The following is an 11,159-nucleotide window of genomic DNA, read 5'->3' on the forward strand; positions in this document are numbered from 1 at the left end:
TCCCCACACTCACACTCACCACTCACACTCACCCCTCACCACTCACCCTCCCCACTCACCACCACCACTCAGCCTCACCACTCACCCTCACCCCTCACCAATCACCACTCACCACCACCACTCACCCTCACTACTCACCACCACCACTCACCCTCACCACTCACCCCTCACCACTCACCATCACCACCACCACTCACTGCTCACCACTCACCATGCACTGACTCTCACCACTCACCCTCAACACTCACCACTCTCCCTCACCCTCACCACTCACGCTCACCCCTCACCACTCACACTCACCACTCACCCTCACCACTCACACTCACCCTCACCACTCACGCTCACCACTCATCACTCACTCTCACCACTCACTTACCACTCACCTTCATCATCACTCACCACTCACCCTCACCACTCACGCCTCACCCTCACCACTCACACTCACCACTCACACTCACCCCTCACCACTCACCCTCCCCACTCACCACCACCACTCAGCCTCACCACTCACCCTCACCCCTCACCAATCACCACTCACCACCACCACTCACCCTCACCACTCACCACCACTACTCACCCTCACCACTCACCCCTCACCACTCACCATCACCACCACCACTCACTGCTCACCATGCACACTGACTCTCACCACTCACCCTCAACACTCACCACTCTCCCTCACCCTCACCACTCACGCTCACCCCTCACCACTCACACTCACCACTCACGCTCACCACTCGCCCTCACCACTCACTGCTCACCACTCACCACTCTCACCATTCACCCTCACCACTCACGCCTCACCATTCACGCCTCACCTCACCCTCACCACTCACCCCTGACTACTCACCCCACACCACTCACCCTCACCGCTCACTACTCACCACTCACACTCACCATCACCACTCACCGTAACCACTCACACTCACCACTCACACTCACCCTCACCACTCACGCTCACCATTCACCCTCACCACTCACCATCACCACTCACGCTCACCACTCACCACTCACCCCTCACCGCTCACCGCTCATCACTCACCCTCACCACTCACCCTCACCACTCACTCACCACTCACCCTCACTACTCACTCACCACTCACCCTCACCACTCACACTCACCACTCACTTACCACTCACCTTCATCATCACTCACCACTCACCCTCACCACTCACGCCTCACCCTCACCACTCACACTCACCACTCACACTCACCCCTCACCACTCACCCTCCCCACTCACCACCACCACTCAGCCTCATCACTCACCCTCACCACTCACCACCACCACTCACCCTCACCACTCACCCCTCACCACTCACCATTCACCGCTCCCCACTCACGCTCACCACTCACCACTCACCGTCACCACTCACCCTCACCACTCACCGCTCACCACTCACACTCACCACTCACCCTCACCACTCACCCTCACCACTCGCCCTCACCACGCACCACTCACCCTCAGAACTCACCACTCACCGCTCACCATCACCACCACCACTCACTGCTCACCACTCACCATGCACACTCACTCTCACCACTCACCCTCAACACTCACCACTCTCCCTCACCCTCACCACTCACGCTCACCCCTCACCACTCACACTCACCACTCACGCTCACCACTCGCCCTCACCACTCACCGCTCACCACTCACCACTCTCACCATTCACCCTCACCACTCACGCCTCACCACTCACGCCTCACCCTCACCACTCACCACTCACCCCTGACTACTCACCCCACACCACTCACCCTCACCGCTCACTACTCACCACTCACACTCACCATCACCACTCACCGTCACCACTCACACTCACCACTCACACTCACCACTCACACTCACCACTCACCCTCACCACTCACGCTCACCACTCATCACTCACCCTCACCACTCACTTACCACTCACCTTCATCATCACTCACCACTCACCCTCACCACTCACGCCTCACCCTCACCACTCACACTCACCACTCACACTCACCCCTCACCACTCACCCTCCCCACTCACCACCACCACTCAGCCTCACCACTCACCCTCACCCCTCACCAATCACCACTCACCACCACCACTCACCCTCACTACTCACCACCACCACTCACCCTCACCACTCACCCCTCACCACTCACCATCACCACCACCACTCACTGCTCACCACTCACCATGCACTGACTCTCACCACTCACCCTCAACACTCACCACTCTCCCTCACCCTCACCACTCACGCTCACCCCTCACCACTCACACTCACCACTCACCCTCACCACTCACCACTCGCCCTCACCACTCACCACTCACCCTCAGAACTCACCACTCACTGCTCACCACTCCCTCTCACCACTCACCACTCACCGCTCACCACTCACCATCACCACCACCACTCACTGCTCACCACTCACCACGCACACTCACTCTCACCACTCACCATCAACACTCACCACTCTCCCTCACCCTCACCACTCACGCTCACCCCTGACCACTCACACTCACCACTCACGCTCACCACTCACCCTCACCACTCACCCTCTCCATTCACCATTCTCCCTCACCACTCACGCTCACCACTCACACTCACCACTCACCCTCACCACTCACCATTCTCCCTCACCCACACCACTCACGCTCACCACTCACCCTCACTGCTCACCCTCACCAGTCACCACTCACACTCACCACTCATCATCACCCTCACCATTCACCACTCGCCCTCACCACTCACCCTCACCACTCACACTCACCACTCACCTCTCACCACTCATCCTCCCCACTCACCACCACCACTCACCCTCATCCACTCACCCTCACCACTCACCCTCACTACTCACTTACCACTCACCTTCACTCACTCACCACTCACCCTCACCACTCACCATTCACCGCTCACCACTCATGCTCACCACTCACCGTCACCACTCACCCTCACCACTCACTGCTCACCACTCACACTCACCACTCACCCTCACCACTCACCACTCACCCTCAGAACTCACCACTCACTGCTCACCACTCACTTTCACCACTCACCACTCACCATCACCACCACCACTCACTGCTCACCACTCACCACGCACACTCACTCTCACCACTCACCCTCAACACTCACCACTCTCCCTCACCCTCACCACTCACGCTCACCCCTCACCACTCACACTCACCACTCACGCTCACCACTCACCCTCACCACTCACCGCTCACCACTCACACTCACCACTCACCCTCACCACTCACCACTCACACTCACCCTCACCACTCGCCCTCACCACTCACCACTCACCCTCAGAACTCACCACTCACTGCTCACCACTCCCTCTCACCACTCACCACTCACCGCTCACCACTCACCATCACCACCACCACTCACTGCTCACCACTCACCACGCACACTCACTCTCACCACTCACCCTCAACACTCACCACTCTCCCTCACCCTCACCACTCACGCTCACCCCTGACCACTCACACTCACCACTCATGCTCACCACTCACCCTCACCACTCACCACTCACCATTCTCCCTCACCACTCACGCTCACCACTCACACTCACCACTCACCCCTCACCATTCTCCCTCACCCACACCACTCACGCTCACCACTCACCCTCACCGCTCACCCTCACCAGTCACCACTCACACTCACCACTCATCATCACCCTCACCACTCGCCCTCACCACTCACCCTCACCACTCACACTCACCACTCACCTCTCACCACTCATCCTCCCCACTCACCACCACCACTCACCCTCATCCACTCACCCTCACCACTCACCACTCACCTTCATCACTCACTCACCACTCACCCTCACCACTCACCCCTCACCACTCACCATTCACCGCTCACCACTCACCACTCACCGTCACCACTCACCCTCACCACTCACCGCTCACCATTCACACTCACCACTCACCCTCCCCACTCACCCTCACCACTCGCCCTTACCACTCACCACTCACCCTCAGAACTCACCACTCACTGCTCACCACTCACTCTCACCACTCATCGCTCACCACTCACCACTCACTGCTCACCACTCACCACGCACACTCACTCTCACCACTCACCCTAAACACTCACCACTCTCCCTCACCCTCACCACTCACGCTCACCCCTCACCACTCACACTAACCACTCACGCTCACCACTCAACCTCACCACTCACCCTCACCACTCACCCTCACCACTCACCATTCTCCCTCACCGCTCACCCTCACCACTCACACTCACCACTCATCATCACACTCACCACTCATCATCACCCTCACCACTCACCACTCGCCCTCACCACTCACCCTCACCACTCACTCTCACCACTCACTGATCAGCACTCACTCTCACCGTTCACCCTCACCACTCACCACTCTCCCTCATCCTCGGTGAGTGGTGAGGGTTAGTGGTGAATGGTGAGGGTGAGTGGTTAGCGTGAGTGGTGAGGATGTGTGGTGAGTGGTGATTGGTGAGAATGAGTGGTGAGGGTGAGTGGTGAGTAGTAAGGGTGGGGTGAGTGATGAGGGTGAGGGTGAGTGGTGAGCATGAGGGGTGAGTGGTGAGTGGTTGGTGAGTGGTGAGTACAGTCAGTATGCACTGCTGTAATCATAGCAGGTACCACCAGTCAGTATGCACTACTGTAATCATAGCAGGTACCACCAAAGTTAGTATGCACTGCTGTAGTCATAGCAGGTGCCACCACTCAGTATGCACTGCTGTAGTGATAGCAGGTACCACCTCAGTCAGTATGCACTGCTGTAGTGATAGTAGATACTGCTATCGAGTTGGTAGATCATGCTTTATTGAGTTAGTAGATACTAAAACAGTGTATACCACGACAGTCAGTTAATACTGCTACAGTCAGTATATACTACTATACAGTCAGTACATACTACTACGGTGAGTAGCTACTAAAGTCAGCAGATACTACTATACAGTTAGTCGTTACTACTATAGAGTTGGTAGATACTACTGTAGGCCCAGTCAATACTACTACGGTCAGTAGTTACTACAGTCAGTAAATACTACTACACAGTCAGTGGCTACTACTGACTCAGTAGATACTACTGTAATAAACCTCTTGGAGACGGCTTGTGGAATCGGTCCTTTTATTTCACTTCTGCAGTTCACAAACATTCCCCGTTGCTGGCAGGCAACGGGAAGTGGGCAGAGAGCCCATCAGAGACCCACCGCCACGTGGCACCCGGAGCCCCACTCGCGCGTGGCCCCTCTCTCTCTTCGTTCCGTGTCTGACCACGTGTCTCTCCTCTCTCTCCTTATTTAACGCCTGGGTCACGTGGTACACTCCAGCCAATCCTCAATAGCCTGCGCCGAATGTTCCAGATTCCCCATCAACTCCCGGGACCATGCCCCTGACTTGTCTTCCCATTGGCTGAGGCCAAGACCAGCAGAACCAATCACCTAGCTGACATCCCGTGATCACGCCAGGGCCATGCTCCCAGGCTCTCCCCCCATTGGCTGTAAAGCGGGACCGGCAGAGCCGATCACCACGTGAGCCCGACATAGGCTCTTATTACACTACTGTACAGTCAGTAGATACTACTACAGAGTCAATAGATACAACTTCCTCTGTTGTATGTAAGGTGTGTAGGTATATATACCTACGCGGGGGTAAATATATTTTTTGAGGGGGGGGGGGGTCCACAATTTTCGGAAACCTTTTACATCAACTATTTACCCCACACTTTCTATAATTTTTTGGACTTGTGCAAGCCTCTTATAATTTTGTTGGTGGAGAAATGTATGTGTAAGGTTTTTAAGAGGTCTTGAAATTTATTTTTCATCCGGGCAACGCCGGGTACTTCCCGCTAGTAAGAAATAAAGGGTAAGGAAATAATCCTTTCCAGAGTATAAGAAATTATATTTTATATGGCATATACATTAATGGGGTTGTATAAAATATTTTAGACACTACTTATTACTAAAATGCATACATAAAATAAATGCATAAATATAAAATAAATTTCAATAAAAATAAAATGTAACATCACTTTACCTTGCTGAGAGGAGTTCATAGCCGACGAGGATGGTGGTGAGGAAGGGGAGGAGTCATGAATGGGGTCTACGCGGGTACGCGGTGACTCATCCCGACCCATACAAGTTCTAGCAAGCGCATCGTATCCCAAGCAAGAGGTTGTATCCCAAGACATTTTTTTCTCGTCAAAACACGACGTATACCAAATTCGACGTAATCCAAAGCGGTCATATACCGAGGTATGACTAGTATCTCCTGAGCCAGTTGCTACTGGCTCAGGAGATAGCTACTGACTGGATAGTAGTATTTACTGACTGTAGTAACTACTGACCATAGTAGTATCTACTGGCCCTAAAGCAGTATCTACCGACTCTATAGTAGTAACGACTAACTGTATAGTAGTATCTGCTGACTCTATAGTAGTGTAGTGGAGTAGCGCGCACGGGGGTTTGCAAGCGGTATGCACGCATGTGCGAGTTACGGGCAGTGAGGTCGGATCTGGGAGGAACAGGTGCGGCGAGAGAGAGCAATGGAAAGGAGACGGCTAATGAAGATGCATAGCGGTGATTGGCTGGCTGCAAATGCATGGAACGGAACAGGCGCCATGTTGACAGGAGATTGAGGCGATAGCCACGGGTGTGAGGCGATGGGAGGTCGCCAACTTAATTAATGAGTTAATAAGGACGGCGATATATACGGGAGCGTGAGAGACAGGGAGTTGAGTTGGTCGGAGTGCAGATGAGGAAAGACAAGAGAAGCCCCAGGCCCCGCTCTCCACACCTCGCCCTCTCCAGTGGTGATGGCTTAACCCCCACTGGAGGCAAGGGCGAGGTAGGAGAGGCGAGGGGAGAAAGGCTAGCGGTAGAGAAGCACACCTTCTACAGAGGCACCGTTGAGAGCATCTTGACGAGCTGCATCACCGTGTGGTACGGCACCTGCACCGTGTCCTGCCGCAAGACTCTGCAGCGCATAGTGAGAGCAGCTGAGAGGATCATTGGTGTCTCTCTCCCCCCTCTTCTGGACATTTATAACACCCGCATCACCAGCAAAGCAATCAAGATTGCAGGTGATCCCACCCACCCATCTCACAGCCTCTTCAGCCTGCTGCCGTCAGGGAGGAGACTGCGGAGTCTTCCAGCCAGGACCAGCAGGCTCAAAGACAGTTTCTTTCACCAGGCTGTCAGGAGACTCAACTCCCTCCCTGCTCTACCATCACTCCCCCCCTCTGCCCACCCACCCCCCTTTGCCCCCTGACCCCATCCCCCACACACACATTCACTCGTACATCCTGATCTCTGGACTGCACATTGCACTACATCGCACTCCCACACTGGTTTAAATATCTTATTTCTTTAAATACTTTATTTAAATAATATTTTACATTTTAAAAATTCTTGACTGTTGTTTATTTTAAGTTTATTACATTTTTGATTATTTATCTTGTGTTGATCGCCGATTGTTTATTGTTTATTAATGTCTGTTAATTGTGATTAATTTTTTTATTGCTTGGTTGCACCGTGGGACCAAGAGAGAGGACTGTAATTTCATCTGTGTTGTATGTCATGCATGTAACCCACTTGACAATAAAGTGACTTTAAGACTTTTTAAGACTTTTAAGACTAGTGGAATCCTAAGTGTGAGCGTGTTGTTGTCTCGTGATGTTCTCGATTCCTATTGTTCATGCTTTTTATTGAGAGAAAAGGATTTTGGTCTCCTCATCCATCAGACCCTCGCACACCCCCCGAGCTGCAAATCATCCCACGATGTGACACGGCCTCGAAGCTTGCGACTGCCCTGGCATTTTTAATTTTTCTAATGGCAGCGCTCATATTCATTCTCAGCTGGCTCTGAATGTTGGGGTTGTCTACCGTTGTTGCTGTCGCTGCGGCTTTGCGAGAGCTCTTCAAGAGGGGTGATGACGAAGAGTGATTCGGCATCTGGGAGCTGATGCTAGTTTCTGCCTCTTATCTCTGACCCAAGTGGCCACTAGCATCCATTATTTGGGCGGGAATCATTGCAGGAGGCTACCCGGAGCTGCCTGAAGTTGGGAGACTTGAACAAGATTACATGAGCTTGGGAAAAAAAGAATGAGGGAATTCTATCGTCTGAAGGAAGAAGCAGAAACATTACGTGCAGGTGGAGAGCGTGGGAGGAATGTATGTTGAAGTTCTTTTGCACCGTACGTAGCCAACCATGCTAAAAGGAAGTGTGTGGATAAGTGGGTGTGTTGTTGTGACCTGCGGTGTGGAAGCAGTCTGGTAAGGCAAGTCGTCAACAACGGTGAAGAAATCAATGAGTGACGTTTACTGATAAAGAGTAACGATTGGAGTAGCAATATTCGAGTGTGGAGGAGGCAATCGACTCAAGTGTTCAGGAAGTTTGCAGTGCAAAATATGTTGTTAAATAAGATCCGAGGTACACAATTATCTATTTGAAAATAGGTTGGAATGCAAAAACGTTAATTACGGACTTAGGTCACTTACAAGGTTGATGTGAATATATTAAAAAACAGGTAAAACATTACATTTTTTTACATTTTTAATTGTTGGAAATATGACAATAACCCCAGCACATATAACAAATAAACATGTGATTACAGATTTTTTTTTCCCGGTTATTACATTTTGACTAAAATAACACCTCTAACACACGTCACAGTACCGGCTCCAAGACGATGTACGTCAATTATCTGTCAAAGCGTCGACTGCGTCACTCGTGCATAGGTCAAACCAAGCGGCAAAGTCGCTGTGAGGCTAATCACAAACTCTTTAAACTATGTTTTATCTTAGCAGGTAAGGCCCACTGAGCTATTTAGTTAATTTTTAGAAGTGACCTGGCCACAAATGATAGCTCAAAAAAGTGGCTTATCAAGTGGAAATTTATAACAGCCAAATACTCGAAACGTTGAATCTAAATGTGGAGGGAAAAAACGAAGGACCCTGAGAAAAATCCACGTGACCACGGCGAGAGATGCACGCAAACGCCGAATACACAGCAGGCGTCAGGGTCTGGATCAAGCCCACAACCGCATGTAAACCAGGCGAGGTAGTCAACATCTCGCCTCTGCAGCGCCAGCATCAATCATCGGCGTTGCTCGCCGCGGCCGCATTTGGCTGCTCGGGAAGTTTGCCTGGCAGCTCGCGCGCCGCCCGCTCCACTTTGGTGCCAGGCTCCTCGCCGGCGGCGGCGGCGGCTTGCTTGGTGCGTTGCAGGGCAGCCTGCTCCAAGAGCAGCGGGCGGTAGATGTAGGTGCCACTCGCAACACCCAGCACCATCACAAACATCACCTCCATCACGCGCCGCCGCCGCATCATCATCCTGCACGCACAGTGCCAAGCGCGTTACTCTCACAGGGAACTTCATTCGGAGGTCAAAGCGAGTTCAGCGCGTTACTCTCACACACTGGGGGGAGGGGGGGTTAAAACGAGATCCTTCTCTCACGAGCGTGGGAGGGAGTGGTGCTCATCTCCCGTTAACGGCGCCAGAACCAGTGGTGGAAATGCCAGGTTCCAGTGGTGGAAATGCCAGGTTCCAGTGGTGGGGGCGAGTCTATCGACAGGACAACTTCCTCAGGAAGTGGTGACGATGGGCTGAGTCACCCCCAGCCAGGATTTGAACTCAATGGAGCAAAGAGATTTACAAGTGAGCAGCAAAATAAACGTAGATATATTAACAGGTAAACACCATACAGGACAGTGTGATTACCGTGTTGTGAATATTTACAGTGATTCCACTGCTCACCGCTTCCCAGTGCATTTGTGAATCTGCCTCCATGTTTATGTTTTCAAGTAATATGTTAATTTGTGTAAACGACTACTTAGTCGTGTACGTTCTCGCGGAATGTACGCAATGTCCCCTCTGCGTAAACCCCGTATGGGATGGAGCGTTGGGACGACATCTCAGCCGACGCAGCGCCGCCTGAGGCTTGCGCAGTCGCCCCGTGCCCAGCGCCCCGTGGCCCGGGGCACGGGGCCCGGGGCACGGAGCCCGGGGCACGGGCCACGGGGCCCGGGGCACGGAGCCCGGGGCCCGGGGCACGGGGCCCGGGGCCCGGGGCACGGGCCACGGGGCACGGGGCCCTCCACGCGGGACGCAGCTTCCACTCACGGCGCCACGGGCGGAGCGCGGCTCCTCTCGCTCGCGCCGCCAGTCGCGCCGAGGCCCGAGGCCGCGTGGAGGCCGCGTGGAGACCTCGTGGGGACCGGGTGGAGGCCGCGTGGAGCGTCGCCGTCGAGACGAACCTGGCTGACGCCTCCGCGCTCAGCAGCAGCACCGTAGAGCTGTCACCCACACAGACAACAGCCACCAAGTGGCAGTGGCGTTACCACGGCGCTTGTGCCAGGCTCGGTGCACGTTGAGACCGTCACGTGAAGTGTGGAAAGCGCGCTGCCGGGAGGTCACGGCCCTGTGGCGTTCTGGGTTGACTGCTCCCCTCTGTGCCGTCTTACTCGCACATACAGTATCTACTGTACATACAAGAGGCACCCCTCCGTGTCGCCTTTAAAGAGACACGTTTGGGACAAAAACTGTTCGCCAACACTTACGAAGAGCGGCAGGGCACACGGGAGGCCTTGGAGGTCAGGACCGCGCACGAGGCCACCTTTGTTTCCCTAGTGCTGACGTTTACTACACACACCGCACCAAGTGCTCGTTGAAGGCCGAGTCGACCTAGGAGGAGTCCCCCAGACACAATGGGAGCGCGCTCACTGCGAAGCCGCCGCCGGGAGAGGTCGCGAGGGCGACGCCCGGAACGTGAATGGGGCGGCGCGATGCGGGCTGCTGCTGCCGCGTGGCCGTGAGAGACGCGAAGCGCCCTCCCCCTCCTCCTAAACTTCAGCTGCTCCCCGCATTACACTGGACACCCACCTCAAAGATACACGTACCCGAAATACAATCACAAAATACGCCTCGGTGGATAGATAAATGTGTGAAACCGTTGTGAATGTTTGTGTAACAGCTTCAGTATCACGACGGGAGAGAGCGACACGGTGGCCGGGAGATGTTGACTCCCTCGCCTGGTACACAGGAGGTCGGGGGTTCGATCCCGACCCTGACGCCTGCTTCTGTATACTTGGAGTTTGAGGGTCTCCCTTTTCCCGTGGGTCGTGTGGGGTTTTTTTTGTTTTGCCTCCACATTTAGAATTGATTTCACGCAATTAGAGTAATTTGGCTGC

General features: G+C 53.8%; 1 protein-coding gene and 1 long non-coding RNA gene across 2 annotated transcripts in view; one reads left to right on the forward strand and one right to left on the reverse strand.

Annotated features, from left to right (window-relative positions):
- The window catches only part of LOC133341677 (Fanconi anemia group A protein-like), a 107,241-nt gene extending 99,327 nt beyond the window's left edge, over positions 1-7,914 (forward strand). The window contains exons 30-31 of the mRNA XM_061550268.1: positions 6,811-6,957; positions 7,885-7,914. Coding sequence (XP_061406252.1) covers positions 6,811-6,957; positions 7,885-7,914 — 177 coding nt within the window. The remainder of the gene's footprint in view (positions 1-6,810; positions 6,958-7,884) is intronic.
- Positions 7,915-8,471: 557 nt separating this feature from the next.
- Positions 8,472-10,923, reverse strand: LOC133341652 (uncharacterized). The gene is made up of 3 exons (XR_009755055.1): positions 10,530-10,923; positions 10,093-10,265; positions 8,472-9,303 (listed from the first exon to the last, which is right to left on the reverse strand). It is a non-coding gene; the product is annotated as an uncharacterized LOC133341652 (long non-coding RNA).
- Positions 10,924-11,159: the final 236 nt, after the last annotated feature.

The sequence above is a fragment of the Lethenteron reissneri genome, chromosome 12, assembly GCF_015708825.2.
Source record: "Lethenteron reissneri isolate LAM-NWPU_2019-01 chromosome 12, ASM1570882v1, whole genome shotgun sequence".
NCBI lineage: Eukaryota > Metazoa > Chordata > Hyperoartia > Petromyzontiformes > Petromyzontidae > Lethenteron > Lethenteron reissneri.